Source organism: Heteronotia binoei, chromosome 21 (assembly GCF_032191835.1).
Source record: "Heteronotia binoei isolate CCM8104 ecotype False Entrance Well chromosome 21, APGP_CSIRO_Hbin_v1, whole genome shotgun sequence".
Classification (NCBI taxonomy): domain Eukaryota; kingdom Metazoa; phylum Chordata; class Lepidosauria; order Squamata; family Gekkonidae; genus Heteronotia; species Heteronotia binoei.
The window spans coordinates 139,184,567-139,202,392 of record NC_083243.1 but is presented as its reverse complement, the minus strand read 5'-3'; the positions used below and the strand labels follow the sequence as shown (position 1 = coordinate 139,202,392).

Sequence of the window (17,826 nt, the reverse complement as noted above, 5' to 3'; positions counted from 1 at the left end):
TGACACGGTCTTTTACGATCTAATGACCCACCGCCTTGCCGATATCGCAGTTCAAAGGGTAGCCTTACAGTGGCTTTCTTCCTTTCTCCGTGGTCGGGGACAAAGTGTGGCAATTGGTGAGCAGACTTCTCTGCGGCACCCACTTGAATGCGGTGGGAGCTATTCTCTCACCAGTGATGTTTAGCATCTATATGCGCATCTATATGCGCCCCCTTGCCCAGATTGCCTGAGGTTTTGGCCTGGGTTGTCACCAATATTCAGATGACACTCAGCTCTATCTGTTGATGGAAGGCCATTCGGATGCCGCCCTAGACCATCTGACCAGGGCATTAGAAGCTGTGGTGGGATGGTTGCAGTTAAGCCGACTGAAGCTTAATCCAACTAAGACGGAGGGCCTATACTTCGGTCAAGGGGGGGTTAGGATTGGGCATCCGACTTCCCACCCTATATGGTGCCCCTTTGGTGCCAACTCAGAAGATGAGGAGCTTGGGGGTGATGCTGGATGCCTCCCTTTCCATGGAGGCCCAGGTCACAGCAGTTGCGCAATCTGCCTTCTACCATCTTCGGCAGGCCAAACAGCTGGTGCCCTATCTGACGTCCCAGAACCTAGCTACAGTGATCCATGCAACGGTCACTTCCTGGTTGGACTTCTGTAACTCGCTTGCCCTTGAGACTGATCCGGAAACTCCAACTGGTGCAAAATGCGGCAACGTGGCTCCTAACTGGATTGCCTGGACGGGCAAGCAGTCGGCCGATGTTGTGCACATTACACTGGTTGCCATTTGAGTACCAGATCCGCTTCAGGGTTTTAGTATTGACATTCAATGCCTTACATGGCCTGGGACTGACATATCTGCGGGACCGCCTCTCCCCATATGAGCCCCAAAGGTTGCTACGATCTGCCAACCAACATCTGGTCATCCCTGGCCCAAAGGACATCCATCTTGCCTCGATCAGAGCCTTTTCGGCCCTGGCCCCATACTGGTGGAATCAGCTCCCTGTGGAGATACAGGCCCTACTGAATTTGTTACCTTTCCCTAGGGCTTGTAAAATGGAGCTGTTCCACCAGGCATTTGGTTGAGGCAAGTGGGCGTCCTTTTCCTTATTGCCTATACCTTTGGCTATCCTCCCCCACAGTGATCTGTCATCTGAACTATTATATCTGGGCCACTGATTATCCTCCAACCTGCACCGTGATCCCGTCCGTCTTTGTTATACAGTACTGTGTTGTGTTGCTGTTTTAATTGTATTTTATTGGTTTTATTGTATTTGACTGGTTTTATCTGAATGTAATCCGCCCTGAGCCCATCTGGGAAAGGGCGGAATATAAATTTACCAAATTAAAATAAAATAATAGTATTGTCGTGGCTGTTGAATATAAAAAGAGTGCTCTAGGGTCAAGCATAACAGTAACCAAAAATAAAGAGAATCTGCTATCTAACCAGACTACTTATATATATGTTGTTAATTGATTTGGATAATTAGTGGTTTAATAATAATAAATACTAAAAATAGAAATATAGCTTAATCTTACAAGTTTGTGCTGCTTGTTCAGGCTTACAAGAGTGACATTTGTTAACATTTGAAAAAATTTCACGTCTGAAGTCCATAGTCACAAAGATAATGCTCCATAACTTCTCTCAGCAGAATGTAATTGGGTCAGATTTGTAATGTTGAAGGTTGTGGGGCCTCACACAATCTCTGTTGCTTCCTGATACCAAGATTTAAATGACTTCTATTCTCTTGGTGCATCTATTTTCCTTGTCACTACTTTGTGAAGACAGCCTTCCCAGAAATAATTTACTGATTTTGGCAGCATGGAGTTATCACTAGTTTGCTTATCCACTGTAGTTACACAAATCTGGTTAGTCTGCTAGGCATATATTGACAGATCACCATTCACAAATGCTGGTTACTCTGCTTCTTTCCTCGTTTTGTGCCTTCAGGCACATTTCCTGGATCTTATACTGAGGTTCCTTAAATTGCCAGGTTGCTTGCTATTGGTTGGCTGGTGGCTGGGCAAACTAAGCTGCTACCACTTCCTGACTCTTGTTTAAGGATCCTTTGTCTCCCTTCCCCTGCCTATCTGATTTGCTGAATTTTTGTACTGAAATAAAAGATCTTTCTTTCACCTCCATGTTGGTTTTACTGCCTTTTAATTTTCCTCAGTAAAGAGGCTGAAGTCTCTGAAGCACATTGCTGCTTGGTGAGTCATCAGTTGCAAGGAAGGACTATGTGCATAGAAAGCAGAGGGAAGGAGAGAGGGAATCTGAGAAAGTACCCTCAGTACTGAAATGCATTTGGATTGGAAAATTTTCCAGGCTTTCCATGTATGTTGGGGATGGTGGCACTGAATAAACTGGGATTTCTATATTCAGATAGCACATGAACCATGGTTAAGCCAGGTACAAGCTATAGTTTAGAATGCTAGTACAGTACACACAATAAGTCACAGTGTTCTGGGCAGTCTGCATTCAGGCACTGCAATAAACAGTTTTAGTACAATACAGTAATGGTTTATAAACTGAGGTTAATCATTTGAATCTAGCTCAGGGATGGCCAAACCTGCTTAATTTAAGAGCCTCATAGAATAAATGTCATACGTTTGAGAGCCACAAGACATGAACATCAGATGCTTAAGAGCCGCAAGGAAGGAAGGCTGATAGGCAGGCAGGCAGGCAAATAGATGGGGGGATGGAGTAAGCAGTGGAAAGAAAGCAACTTTAATTTTAAATATATTCTGGCTGGCTGGCTTGGCTTGGAGAAGTGATTTGAAGAGAGGAATGCCTTCTCCATGCCTGCTGATGGGATGGGGGGGGGGGGCTTTGAGAGCCAGGCAATATGTGTGAAACAGCCACATGTGGCTCCTAATCCACAGTTTGGCCACCCCTGAGCTAGCTTCATCTGCACGTGAGCTCTGCTGTCTCACTTTTGAGGATTCCTGCAAATTCATCATGTACATAACATTCTAAAACACTGCATTTTGCTTGCTCTATATCTTCATTCCCCTGGGTCTTGTCCTTAGAGTCCCTTGGAGAGCCAGTTTGGTGTAGTGGTTAAGTGTGCGGACTTGGTGTAGTGGTTAAGTGCGCGGATCTGGGAGAACCGGGTTGTTGGTTTTTTAACATAATTTTATTAACTTTTCCAACTGTAATGCAGAATTCTAGAGTATGACAACATTAATTCCATACACAGTGTTGTGATCAAAAGAAGTTAGTGCTGATTCACATATAAGGTAAACTCAGAAAGCAAAGTGTGCGGACTCTTATCTGGAAGAACTGGGTTTATTTCCCCACTCCTCCACTTGCACCTGCTGGAATGGCCTAGGGTCAGCCATAGCTCTCAGATAGGTTGTCCTTGAAAGGGCAGCTGCTGTGAGAGCCCTCTCAGCCCCACCCACCTCACAGGGTGTCTGTTGTGGGGGAGGAAGATAAAGGAGATTGTGAGCCACTCTGAGATTCGGAGTGGAGGGCAGGATATAATTCCAATATCTTATTATTATTGGCATCTAATTTGAACTTTATTTACACTAGCTGCTGTCTTCATATGACTGAAATAAAACTTTGTTTTTATTTTAAAATAATTATTTTCATTGTATAAGGAACACACAGCACATGAGGCCAGGCTGGTACCTGTTTATTTCAATATCCTCTTATTCTTACAGCAAATATGTCTTAATTAATTCAGATATTTTTATGCAAAGTACACAGTATAGTTCCTTTGTGTCTAACTTTTAGCAAGTGTTCAGTTCATATGTAAATTTGCCTGTTTTAGTGTAGGAGCCTAAAGAAGAAAAAGCACAATGGTAATAGGTATCCTCCTTTCCCTGAGAGTTCTATTTCTCCCCACTCGAGGCCTTCTCTAGTAAGATGATATGGGCTGGAGTGTAAATGAATGCAGAGAGCGTTAGAGATGAGCCACACACCAAAACCAATCATATCCTTTTACTTTCAACAAATACAGTGGTAGTAGTACCTCGCTTGGACTGACACAGGTGTTCAGGGAACAACTAAGAAACCAACAAATCCCAAAGGAATGTAAACTTGTTTAGTTATATGTACACACAGGATCTTGGGTCTGGTTATCTGAAGTCCTCTAGGACAGACTTATTTAATGTTTGTTTGTTTTTTCTTTCAACAGAGATGCTGTTCAGCTCAATGTAATTGCGACACAACAGCTTCTTTTCTTAGCCCAGAAAATGAAGAATCTGGACGTGTTTATCCATGTTTCAACAGCATTTGCCTATTGCAATCGAAAGCACATTGAGGAAGTTGTCTATCCACCTCCTGTTGATCCCAAGAAATTAATAGATTCCTTAGAGTATGTGTTTAGTGCTCTTACCTTGTATGTACATTTTTAATAGCAAAAAATGTTGGGAAGTTTTTATTTTAAACAGACCTGAAGAGATTAGTTTGACATTCTTGGTCCTTCAGATTTTGATCATGTCATTAAAAAATTGAAGATGTGATTAGGGGGGAATATGAAATATCCCTAGGTATTGTATGAATAGAGCTAGTGTGGTATAATGGCTAGTGTGTTGCACTGGTTTCCCCACTCTGTCACAGAAGCTTGTTGGGGGGGAGGGGGATCTTGGGCCACTCACACATTCTTAGCCTAACCTATCTCAGAGGATAAAGTGGAAGAGGAGAATGCTGTAAGTCACTTTTGGTCTCTAATGAAGAAAAGGGCAGAGTACAAATGAAATAAATAAAATACAGGATAATTGTTAAATTTACATTTAAGGCAAGAAGCTAATATGTTGACAGTTGAAAAGCATGGCAAACAGTATGCTATGCTATTTTTAAAAATCAGGACCATTCTAGTCAGGGGTCCATTTGAAAAGCTGCTATACTTCCAAAGGTGCTGTAGACATCAGTATTACTTTCAAGCAGAGTACATAAAAATGCATAAACTTGTCATCACTCTGGTATTTGTAGATTTCTCATAATTGTATAACATTATCAAGAATCTGAATGTTGGGCCACAACTGATAGACATTCTAGATGCAAGCAGTGGTCCAGTGTATACAGATGACAATTTAACAGTTGACATAGGTTTATAAACTGATTTCCAGTTTACTTTCTTGGCTCAAGGTGACAAACAATGCAATACATGGTATCAAGGACACAAAATCTTACAGTCCAATTGGCAATTATGACCAACTACCTTGTTTCCCTGAAAATAAGACCTACCCAAAAAATAAGCCCTAGCAGGATTTCTATGCATTTGTTAAATATAAGCCCTACCCCGATAATAAGACCTAGTGATGGGCATCGCAAAAAATTCAGGATGGAATTCCGGGTCTGGAGAGTTATGACAATGTTCCAGAAGATGACTTAACTGTATTTGAATAAATGTAGATTGTTGTATCATATTTAATAAAAAATAAGACATCCCCTGAAAATAATAAATAAATTTTCAGGCAAAGGTTCTCTGAAAGGGAATTCTGTAGTCTCTGTGCTACCACTGAAAAGACCGTGGCTGTTATCCATTTAACCTCTTGACAATGTAAATGTGCAGAACAGGTCATGTGATTATTGCTGGTAGTGCTACTTATATGAGAGAAGATGATCATTCACATAACTTGGTCCCAGACTACATTACCTTTTATGTTATAGTTCAGTTGGGTGATTCTTGGATTCTGCTCATGGAAGGCTACATTTTGAATCTAGCTTAATGACTTTGGTTTGGATCAGTGTGTTGACAGGCACGTAATACACAAACTCTTGAAATTTCTGCCTTCAGTATTTCAGTAACATATGACAAGAAAGCTCCATAAATAGCTATCAGTTGTACAAACAAGACAACCATTTAAGAATGTCTTTTTGTTTTCTGATTTAAAGCGGATGCATGAATGTAAATATGTATAGTACAAAAGTCCTGCCTTGGAATGCTGGAGTAGAATGGCACAATATAAATATTTTAAACATATTTTTTTTCTGTAGGTGGATGGATGACAGCCTAGTGAATGATATTACTCCAAAACTGATAGGAGACAGGCCTAATACTTATACATATACAAAAGCCTTAGCAGAATATATTGTACAACAGGAAGGTGCAAAATTAAATGTAGCCATTATAAGGCCATCAATTGTAGGTGCCAGCTGGAAAGAACCTTTCCCAGTAAGTTAATTTTTAATATCAATTTCTTGTTTAAATACCAAATACCACTATTACTAGTTAACAAAAACTATTGAATGTTAGAGCTATGTAAAAGAGTGTTGTTTGATTGTCAATCAACCTATGTGTTGTTTTTCTCAGTTTGTGTGTGAATGGGAGCCCAAATTATAAGTAGATCTAGGCCTATTTGTTCTGAGGCATACTACATTTGGTAAATAATTCAGGTGTGCTTGGCTCTGAGGAAATCTTGCTTCTAACAGATGTTCTTGTGATGAGGGTTGATACCGGCAATAAAAGCAGTAATATACAATCACTGATAACAATTCTGTATGTTCAGGAAGATATGTGATCCCTACCAAGGTAGCCCTCAAAGTATTTTTCTCCTAAATGGTTTACTTTGACTTGAGAAAACTTTCTGCATTAGAAATTGCTCCAGTTGTACCATTGGAAGAAATAATACTTGTTCAGTGGTAATTCTGATACAAATATGCCTATAGGGATTCCTCATTAACACTTGTGGTTTGGACTTATATGCAGAGAGAGAAACTCTTTCCATATTAACACTATCAGAGCAGCAACTTGCCAGGAACATTGTTGTGAACAAAAGTAGTAGTAATTTGTGCCCTCTGACTCCATGGCAGGTTTTTGCTAATAGGCAAAGGAAAAGTCTCACTGCTGGGCATCTCCTCAAGACAGAAAGCAGGCTGGCACATTTACTCAAAAGTTTTGTTAATGGCTAGTATAGCCTCCAGATTGCTTTCTCATTCAGTGTTGTGCAGTTCTTTTCAAAAGGAGAGAGAAGTAGCCTTTCTACATACTGTGTACTACTTCAGTGATTTATTTAAAAATGTTTGCATTCATAGCTATTGGGTGAAGAAAGTACTCTGCTTGATGAGGGTACTACATCATGTTTTCTAAAGAATATATTCATGAGAGGCTTTGAAACCATTTCTGTTTGGACTAAAATAGATGAAGAATTATTTTTTCTAACATACATGTTTTAAAAACACTTTGGGTTAGGTAAATTACTGTTTGCTCATATATTAGACAAAATAAAAATGTAATTCTTGTGATAATTTATTGCTGCAAAATGATTACTGTCTTTCATAGTAGTTGAACCAATAAGCTTTTCAATTTTTTTGTTTCCCAACAGGGATGGATTGACAACTTTAATGGACCTAGTGGCCTCTTTATTGCTGTAAGCAACATTTGAAAATGTAGATATATGTTCTGTCTTTGAAAGTTAAGGGTGACTTGAGATAGTTTGCTTACTGTGTTGTCTTCTGTTTTAAGGCAGGAAAAGGAATTCTTCGAACAATGCGAGCCTCCAACAATGCAGTTGCAGATCTTATTCCAGTAGATGTAGTCATCAATGCAACAATAGCTGCTGCTTGGTATTCAGGAGTTAATAGGTATAGCAGGTGACATGCAGTTTTCAAATAATCTGATAAATTGTTGTCATGTGATATTTTAGTACTGTTAGTTTCAGATTTTAAATATGTATATTCAAACTTGTAAGTAGGGCTGTCAACCAAAAAAAAATTCAGTAATATCCGGATCCGGAAATATTGAGTAATAAATTTTTTACTATTCCGGATATTTCCGAAAAGTAGTTCTCGGATATATCTGAATATACAGAGATATTCAGATATATCCAGATATTCTGCTCCATTATACTCTATGGGCCATTGAAGTCAATGGCAACATAGGGAATATTGGAAGCCGCCTGGAGGGGAGAGGGTTTGGGGGAGAGCCCCCAAAACTGCAGGGTAGCTTCAGGGGACTCTCCCCCAAGGAACTTTCAAAGTCCCAAAAAGATTGGACCAGGGGGTCCCTTTCCAGGGGCACCCAAAGAGGGTGTCCCCATCTCACCATTATATCCTACGGGCCATTGAACTCAATGGCAACATAGGGTATAATCAAAGGCTGCTTGGGGACAGGGGGGTTGAGGGAGAGCCCCCAAAACTGCAGGGCAGCTGCAGGGGACTCTCCCCCAAGGAATCCACCAAGGCCTAAAAAGATTGGACCAGGGGGTCCCTATTTATTGGCACCCCAAAAGGAACACTGTTCCCAATGGTGAGTAAAAACTAATTAGTCACTTCTCCCACTGTAATTATAGTGAGAAAAGTGGCTCTGAGGAACAGGGGGTTTTGGGGAGAGCCCCCAAAACTGCGCAGCTTCAGGGGACTGTCCCACACAAAACCCACAAGGCCAAAAAAAATTGAACCAGGTGTCCAATTTCAGGGGCACCCAAAGCCAAACCTAACCACATCAGAGAATCTTTATATGACCCAAATGCACCACATCCATCTATATTCTATGACTTCTGCTGGCTTGGCACCAGTAAACCCAGTTGCCACCTTCACTGCCATACAAAACACAATCTGATCATGGTCTGCTCTGCAGACGTGGCCATAGCAAACCCAGATGCCAACTCTCCAGCCCTGCCACAAAGACCACAAGGAGAGTTGGCCAAGCATACCAACCATGTCGGTTCTGGGTTTCTCACCCAGATGCCAGCTTTTCTGCCACAACACACAATCTGATGATGCCAACTCTCCAGCCCCACCACAAAGAGCACAAAGAGAGTTGGCCAAGCACACCAACCATGGCGGTTCTGGGTTTCGCAGAGCAGCAGAGCAGAGCAGCAGATGCTCACATACACTCACAGTCTCTCTATGGCAACAGCAGCAGCAATAGAGTCAAGGGGGCAAGAGATGGTTAATAAATACCCTCTCTCTGCCCATGGAAAGAACAGAGCAGTTTGAAAATTAATTGTTCTGTTCTCTGATTGGATTGAGGGGGGAAACATGAAATTCCCTTGGAGAATTGCAGTTTCTCCCTTCCCCCTACCTTGCATAACAAAAACAGCCCTGCAGGGTCCTACAAAACCATGCATTTTGCAATCTGCAAAATGCATGGCTCTGATTGGTCAGGGGCCTCCCCCACTCCCCCTCACCCCAGCCAGAGGCAGGAAAAGCCAAGGGAAAGGCGGGAAAGCAATCACAGACTGCCTTTTGCCTTTCCCCATTGCTTTCTATGGACAAGAGGGCTTTACCGAATATTTCTGAATACCACTGATACTATCCAGAATTCCAGAAGTAGGCTCAGATGCCTATCCGGAATTCCCTAATTCTGAATTTTACCAAAAAGGCTGGTATTCAGTAAATATTTGGTAAACCCTTTATCAAATTGACAGCCCTACTTGTAAGTTATGTATGGTGATTGTCAAGTCGGCAGATTCAATAACGAGTCGTTGTTGATACAAAGAAGCTACTTTATTGATACTGATACTTGAGGCTAAGCCAGCATTGAAAAGACTAAAGAATAAACTGTAGATACACTGCATATAAGGGATACTTCAAAGGGATTCCTAAGGGGGGAGGATTATGCAGGGAACATTCACACATTGATGTTACCAATTCGTTCTCAGGCTTGCATGGCCTTGATCATAGTGGGCTCCTGACTCCCTTCCGAGAGCCAGGCCTGAGAAGGCACAGATAAGACTTTCACATCTTTCCATTTCAAAGCAAGGCTACTCACTACAGGAAGGGAGGGGTAGGAAGGGTACAAGCTAGCAGCATTTGATTATACTTTGGTTCTACCCAGAATGCTCTTTGACTGAGCCAGAGTTATAGAGAGACTTGACATACTGCCCCCCCTAAGCTGCCTTCACAGCCCCATTGGAACATTTTTGATGGAACCTTTTGATCAGATCTGGTGCCGAGATATTTTCCTCAGCCACCCATTCATTTTCACTGGCTGGAAAGTGTTTCCATTTCACTAAGTAATACTGGACCCCTCTTTTGACTTTAGAGTCCAGGATTTCTTGGACCTCGTGATGACTTTGGTTTCCAATTAACACAGGCTGAGGGGCTGGTGCTCGAGGATGCCAGGCTGAAGCCCCGGGGTCCCAACAAAGAAGGCTGCAATGAAATACAAAGTATATTTTACTAAGTGCCTTTGGCAGCTCTAGTTCCACCGTCACCTGGTTTATGACTCTTTTGATCTTAAAGGGCCCCAGAAACCTATAGGCTAGTTTCCTAGAAGGTTGGCTGAGTGGTAGTAGAACAAAGTTTGAGTCCAGTGGCACCTTTAAGATCAACAGTTTTATTCAATATATGAGTTTTGAGATACAATCTGAGGAAACGTGTGTGCACATGGAAGCTCATACCTTGCATAAAACTTTGTTGGTCTTAATGGTGCCACTGGACTCAAATTTGGTTATATTGAAGATTTGTTACTAGGAAAAGAAGACTGCATTTACTTTTCCTTCCCATTTTTTGCTTAGTAGATATTTGCTCACTCCATAGGATTTTCCTCTCAATGGCTTTGATTCAAGTGAAGTTTATTTTTTCGTTTTATTGAACAGATATTTCAAAGTCGATGTTTTTGCCCCAGACACAAAGCCTAATTTGATTCATTTTAACCAGAGAATACAGAATATATCTGGAAAATGCCTGGAGTTCTTTTTTAAAGAAGAGTTTTAAAATAAATAGTTTAGTTTTCAGGGTCCAGAGATATATCTTCTAGTGGCAAAGGATTCTTATTTAGTGTTAAGGTTGACTGAAAAAGGTTGGGAGGGATACCAGTCAGTAGGCTCTACTAAAATCCAGTCATGTTTGACTATGTTTGCTTTTATGTTGAGCACTTCTAGGAAAATGTTTAACTTAAAGGTTTCTATATCTTTATGTTTTTCAGACCAAGAAATATAATGGTATACAACTGTACAACGGGTGGTACGAATCCTTTCCATTGGGGTGAAGTTGGTATGTCATGTTTTTTATCCATGTTTTAATAGCATTAGCATTTTAATAATATTTTAAGACAGTGTTTAGGTACATTGAAAAATTAAAAATGGTTTTAAAATAGACATTTCAATAAGCTAAGGTAAAGCTTTGGTTCTAATCAACATTGACACATGTCCCTTCAGTTTTATCCATAGACATCTGTCCATATCCCAGACACCTTCTTTAATAAAATTATAGCACTAATGTTCTCATAATTTATTTTTTTTAACATTTGAGAGGGAAGATGCATTTAGGACCCTTGTAAAGTGGCTTAAAGAATGAGCTGTAATTCAAGACAATGCTGGTTTAAATCTTGTCTAAAACTTCAACAAGTTGCTCTTGGTCTGTTTTGCAGAGCAGTTGAATTAGTGTGATATATACAAGAAGTGCTGTGGATACTGAAGGTGTTATACAAGCATGTTAAGTTCTTTGTGGTCTCTGTTCAGGCTTATGGATAAGTTCTAAGTAGAAATCCCAGAAAGCACTCAAACTTTGGTACTCAAATCATCTCTTGTGGAGAGGAGTGAAGACTGCTGTCCTTTTAGTAGCTCCATATTGGTTCCCTGATGAATACCTCAGATTTTTTTCTCTCTATCTTTGGTCCTTAAAAAGATAGTGTAATTTAGACACCTTTGTCATATCCTTTTTCTCTTCCACATTTATCTTCTCCCCCCCCCCCTTTTTTTAAGCTGCTAAAACTGGTAAATTGTAAAAGTTAAAATGCTGAAGACCCTAGTAAATTGGGGGTTTGAAGAAGTAACTATGAAACTGTGGAGGGTTTTTTGTCTGCTTTTCTTCTAGTACTGGCTATTCCTGTGCATCTTCTGATACCAGAACCAGCTTTTGAACTAAGATCTGACCTTGTCATTTTGCCACTTGTGGTTGAGACCAAGCTCAAATTGTTCCAGTGGTCATACCGCATTACTTAGGGTCACACTGCATGTGCCTGCTTTTTCTGATGGTGAAATTGAGTCCCATCTCCCTTTTTGGTACTTTCACTCTGTTCCCCATATATACCTTCTGTTTTTCATTTCTGGAGACACCTTGCAGTTCCCAAGGTATTCTGTACTGCATTGGGACAGAGTGGTTCTCTCAATGATGAAGTCTGCAGCAAAAGTTGACAGTATGACCATGGAGAGTAGCTTTTTCCCTGCAATACTGAGGGATGGCAAAACAGGTCTTATCATGCTGTTCATGTTCATCAAGAGGCTGCTATGGTCATGAAGTGTTACAGTGGCTATATTTGTGGTCAAACTGTACACAACCACTGTAGTGTCCATCTCCCTCAACAATCCTTTGCTTCAATACCTTGTTTTTATTACACCTGACCTGCCTACTCTTAGTCAGCTTCAATCCTTACATTATGGCCACATCTAATTTTTTCACATTACATCCACTAGCGCTTAATGCCATGTTTCTGCACTGCCTCCAACATTATTTCAGTTTCCACTTTAACACCAATGTCTTTGCTATTCTTTGATACTTCGGTAATTTGAAACCTGTGGCATCTGTTGTATTTTCCCTTTTGGTACTAACTTTTATACTGACCCTTTATTGATTAGTGGACCAAGTTACATCCCCTGTTTCCCATGTCTACTCAAAAGACAAATGCCTTTCATCTCTTTAACTTAATCTGGTCCCAGATTATTATTGAGTTGTTTCTGGATTGTATTGTTGGTTAACAGTGTTCTTCTTCCTCTTTAGAAGACCATAGGTATTATGCAGACTTTGTCAAACATTTTGTTGCAGTTCTGAAAATGCAAGTACACTAATCTGATTAAAGTCACAGATATAGTGTATATTAGCTTAATTTGAGGCTGCATCACTGTGCTCTTAGCAATGCTAAAGGTGTTTAGCCAAACTCATTGGTAACTACATATTGCAGTTAGATAGTATATATTAATTTCATGAAGAGGATCATATGTTGCTCCTTTACACACCTAGCTCCCAACTCAATGATGTTTCATTCATCTCCCAACAAACCCATAGCTCAGCTCTGGCCTGTAAGGAGAGGGTCAGAAGTTGTATAGACTGTATTCACTGCCATGTTTGTACAGGTCTTGATACTGTAACAGACATGGTGGATGGTTTAATACTCCTTGTGGGGCTAAGTTACCCATTTCTGCAGTACCTGCCTGATCAGTACAATATGCTTAAGACTATCTGGGTGGAAGGTTTGTGACACTTTTGTCAACATGCATGGTCATGCCCCTCAACGTATCTGCCCTTTAATGAAGGGCTTTTCCATGTGTCTACAGCTGAGGTGATAGAGAAGACAAGAAGCCTGTGTGAAACTTCAACATTTATCTTTTTTCTCTTGACAGTACTGTTGGTCATTATCCATACTGTGTGAATGACGCCCCCCCCCCCCGGTTTATCTGTAGACTCCACCAGGGAGAACAGTAATCATTAAACAGGGACCAGTACTGCCTAGGATACAAACTGGGAAGCTCCAGACTCCATCAAAGACCAAGCAAAATTTTGACTCAGTTTCCATATTTATTCATTTTCCACACTGGAAATAATCAGTTCTTACTAACATTGAATCTATTACTTCAGACTCTTGAGTCCTCACCAATATTTGGGTGAAATATGTCATAAAATCTGTTGTTGTTAGAACTAAGTGGTCAAAGAATGTTCCAAACAAGGCTTATGAAAGCTTTCTTTGCTCACATCTTTCTGCTTTTCAATAATAGTACATAGCACAATAATACGTTACTACATATAGTAGATCTTCAGGATCTTTTGTTTATATATTAGCATTAGGCCACAATAGAGAACATACCTCTCTTTCATCTTGGCAACTGCTCCATGTTGCTTCACCAAATGTTATGGCAGTATGGTTATGGACATTCTCCACACTATTTTACCTTGAGCAGGTAATCTTGCTAATCTTATATATGTGGTACTGCATGGAGACCACAAAGAAGAAACACAGATTACCTGTAATTGGAGTATTTCATGTGGTCATTTGCATAGTCCCACAACTCTTCTTCCCCACTGGTAGTGTCTCAGTCCTCACATTACTGGAGAGCTGCAGGCAATATTAGGCAAACTGTCTGTGGGGAGAAGATATTTGAATACCAGTTTGTGTGGCCCCAAAATTGGTATTCAAATACCTTCTCCAAAGGGACAGTTTGTCTAACGTACTCTGTAAACTTTTAAAGATTTGTTTCCATAGTGTAGAACCCATATATATTGCTATACAAATGACCTCTTGAACACCAGTTACAGGAAAATAACTGGCAATATACCTTTTAAAATACACATGTGCTTTTGGTCTAGTACAGCATACTTGAAAGTTTAAAAAGTCAAATATTGATATAGCAACTTCTGTTCAATTATTTTTTTCTTCAAATAGTTACATGAGTGTTAATATATTGATTCAAAATGAAATCCTTTAGATTTTGCTGACATTTTCCCTTTATAAAATGTTAGGTATGGTATTTTGAATGCTAAATCCTTTACACTAGATACATAACAAATGCCAAAAATAAATGAATGAATGACTCTAGCCCTTAGTCAGGATTGTATGTATGCTGTGATTCCATTGAAGTGAAGGAAATTGCAAAATGTGTGCTCAGAAAAGTTCTACTTCCATTTCAGTAAGTTTCTAATCCATACGGCATATGAAGTGACCTTATACCATGTCAGGTCATTTGTTCTCCCTAGCTCAGTATTGTCTAGTCTGACTGGTAGTGGCTCTCCAAAATTTCAGACAGGTCATTCCCAGTACCCAGTGCCTGTGATCCTTTAACTGGAAGTGCCTGAGACTGAACCTGGGACTATTATGGTGCTCTGGTGCAATGCCTGTTGAAATCTCAGAAGCCAGAATGATGATGAAAAGATTTCCACATTAATAGTGTAGCGTTTCCATGCCCTGCATAACTTTTTCATCTTTTTTTTAAGCCTGGGAGAGTCAGAATAACTTAAGCAGAATAATGAAAATTGCAGAAGAAATATAAAATAATGCAAGTTCTGTAAATTTGGTGATCCGCTGTATACAAAACATAATCCTTTTTTCCTGACAGAATTTGGATTGCTTTGGTATAGAATTTTACAGATTTTTAGATACAGAGGACACACTCCTGACATTTATTAGAAAAGGAACTATAATTGATGGCAGGATGTCAGACTAGGTAGTGGTAAGATGCAGAACAATGATTCTGCTCAGGGTAGGAGAGCTCAGAGTCTCACCTCTGAGCCAGCTTAAGATCTCTAAGTCTTACGTAAGGGAGTGGGGTGCAGAAACTGGAGAAAGAATGACTTAGTGTAGACTTTCATAGTGGTGCCATTAGCTTATATGTATTGGGAAAAAATACAAGCAGTTTGGATCAAGTTTATAAAACTAAAATTCTTCATTTCTATAAGACTATATGAAGTATTAATTATATAGTCACATTTCAAAGTCTGCTTCTTCCATAACTTTAATTTAACTAACATTTGAATTTTTTACTTTTAGCATCTAGTTCCCAGGAAGTTTACAATAGTTGCCATGGAACTTTGTTTTTGTCTCCTCTGCTTAAAACATGTAATGCAGTCTGCTGAAAGATATTGCTAAAATTTCTTGACTAAAATATTTATGTGCAAATTAATGTATGAATTATAGACTAGTTGTTTCTTTATCTGAAATAGAGTCCTATATTTTTTGAGATCTGGTATATATAATAAAACAGGGACTATTTTATTTTGTATTGCCTGTCTGTTGGGAACAAAGGTTAAGTATTAGACTTAAAATCCAAGATATTAGTGAAAGAATTTAAGATTAATTAGTTGTTAAAATGAAACTTGAATATATATGATATCATCTAATTTAAAATGTTGGATTAAAACCTTGTAGTGCAGAATAGTCACTGTTTAATGCACAGCTTATAAGTAATATCAGCCTCTACAGCCATATTTTAAATTATTTACTAACATGGGTTAATAATTAAGTAGGAACAAAGAGCACAAAACAGAAAGAGAAGCTGCAGTGAGTAGGGAGAACAAAGCTCTAGCACTATATGTGAGATGCACTGCTTAAAATAAACTATTTAAATTAACATAGTTAATAATGTGTAATAGCAATATGTTTTATTCAGGGTGCAGTATTGTATGTTGTGATATCCATAGAAGTCCATTACATCTACATGGTTATTATCAAAGCTGTTACACAACTTTTCTTTCTTAGAATACCATGTAATATCTACTTTCAAGAGGAATCCTCTCGAACAGGCCTTCAGACGGCCCAATGTAAATCTAACCTCCAATCACCTTTTATATCACTACTGGATTGCTGTAAGCCATAAGGCCCCAGCATTCCTGTATGATATCTACCTCAGGATTACAGGAAGAAGCCCAAGGTAATGGTGACTAGCTCTGTCTTGTGTTTCTCTGGCTTTGTGCAAACCCATATTTATACAGTAATGCATATTAACTTAAGTTTTCTTTCTTTTTGAAAATGGTTGAATGGTCTTTTAAGTCAAAAGAGCATGAATGCAAGTCTTCCATTTCTGGCAACAGTAAAAATGGTGTGTTCTGCATATTGCAATAGGTACCTAAATCAAGACGTTCAAGGCAGTTTGAATTCTCTGTAGGCACATGCTTTGAACAAGAGCTACTCAAACCGTTTGACCCTTATTTTTCCTACAGAGTGTTACTTAAATTTGGTGTTCAAGAGGAATCCCTTAGAACAAGCAATAAGGCGTCCTAATGTTAAACTCCAGTCTAACCCCTTTATACATCAATATTGGACAACAGTCGGTCACATACTTCCTGCGTTGTTACACGATGTTGTTCTCAGGTTGACAGGTCAGAAACCGTGGTAAGAAGGAAAGGGCTAACTTTTTTGCTAGCAGGATGGTGGAGGCTTTTTGGCGGTGGAAGATCAATGGCATGAGCTTTTTCCTTAGATTTACTAATAGAATAATCGACAATAACAGTAAAAGAGTTGGGTGTTTGTGGGATTTAGTGGTTGCTTATAGTTTGCTGTTATAGCAAATTTATCAATCCTGGCAAATTGCTAAACCCCTGGAATTATCCCACTCTAGCACTGGTATTGAAATTATAAGCTGAAGTGCACTGGGAGGGGAAGGGATTAGAGACACAAAAAGGGTGTGCACCCTTGTGGGATTTTATAGTTGATGCACTCCATTTTCACTGCATTTTATATCAACGTCATTCGGCTTATAATTATTCTGGCTATATTTTTTTAAGTAAGCTGTTTGCTCATTTAGCCAGTTAAGAACTGCATAATTGAAATTTTACAGTTCCTACCTTAATTTTGCTTTAATGGCACAAATTTCAGGCTTTCTTTTGCAGAATCAGTGTTCAGATTGTGACACTACCACTGATCTCGTGTGGGACAGAAGAAATGACAGCTTCTGGTTTTTTCCACCACAGTATGGGGTAGTAGGTAGAAAAGGAGGCTTTTTTAAGAGTACAAAAAAAAAGGCACTAGGCATATTAGTATGACTCCCATTGATTTTTCAGAATTATATAATTAAACCTGCTGAAAAATTTACATGGTATTAACATGTCTGACCCTTCAGCATGCAAAGGAATTTCTTTGTACCTTGTTTGGTATAGGCAATTGCCTCTACTTTTATCACAGTGCCAACTGGAAGGTGATGGTTTCCATATTTCCAGGAGTTGGGTAACTTTGACTGTTTATACGTGTATCCAGATTCTTAAACTTGTTCTGCTCAGAGCAGACTTAGTACATTCAGAGGCATGCAGTGTCAGCTGTACTGCTCTCCCAAGGTCCAACAGGTTCCCATGACTTCTTTTCAAAGAGGTTCTGTTTAAGTATATTTTTTAAAATACTTTGTCATTGATATAAATGTCACTTCTTGTTCAAGTTTGTGAACTTGAGAAACATCCATATCTAAGTACAAAGCTAAAATAGTATTTCGTATTTTTTACACATCTTAATGTG

At 39.4% G+C, this 17,826-nt stretch overlaps 1 protein-coding gene across 8 annotated transcripts in view; it reads left to right on the top strand.

Annotated features, from left to right (window-relative positions):
• FAR1 (fatty acyl-CoA reductase 1) overlaps positions 1–17,826 on the top strand; it is a 119,348-nt gene that overhangs the window by 59,799 nt on the left and 41,723 nt on the right. For 3 of the 8 annotated variants that reach the window (XM_060263142.1, XM_060263140.1, XM_060263141.1), the window contains exons 4-9: positions 4,141–4,320; positions 5,946–6,123; positions 7,274–7,318; positions 7,414–7,541; positions 10,822–10,889; positions 16,081–16,252. In XM_060263142.1, coding sequence (XP_060119125.1) covers positions 4,141–4,320; positions 5,946–6,123; positions 7,274–7,318; positions 7,414–7,541; positions 10,822–10,889; positions 16,081–16,252 — 771 coding nt within the window. Of the gene's footprint in view, positions 1–4,140; positions 4,321–5,945; positions 6,124–7,273; positions 7,319–7,413; positions 7,542–10,821; positions 10,890–16,080; positions 16,253–16,541; positions 16,714–17,826 lie in introns of all 8 variants that reach the window. The other 5 variants (XM_060263143.1, XM_060263144.1, XM_060263146.1 and 2 more) reach the window with 3 other exon arrangements.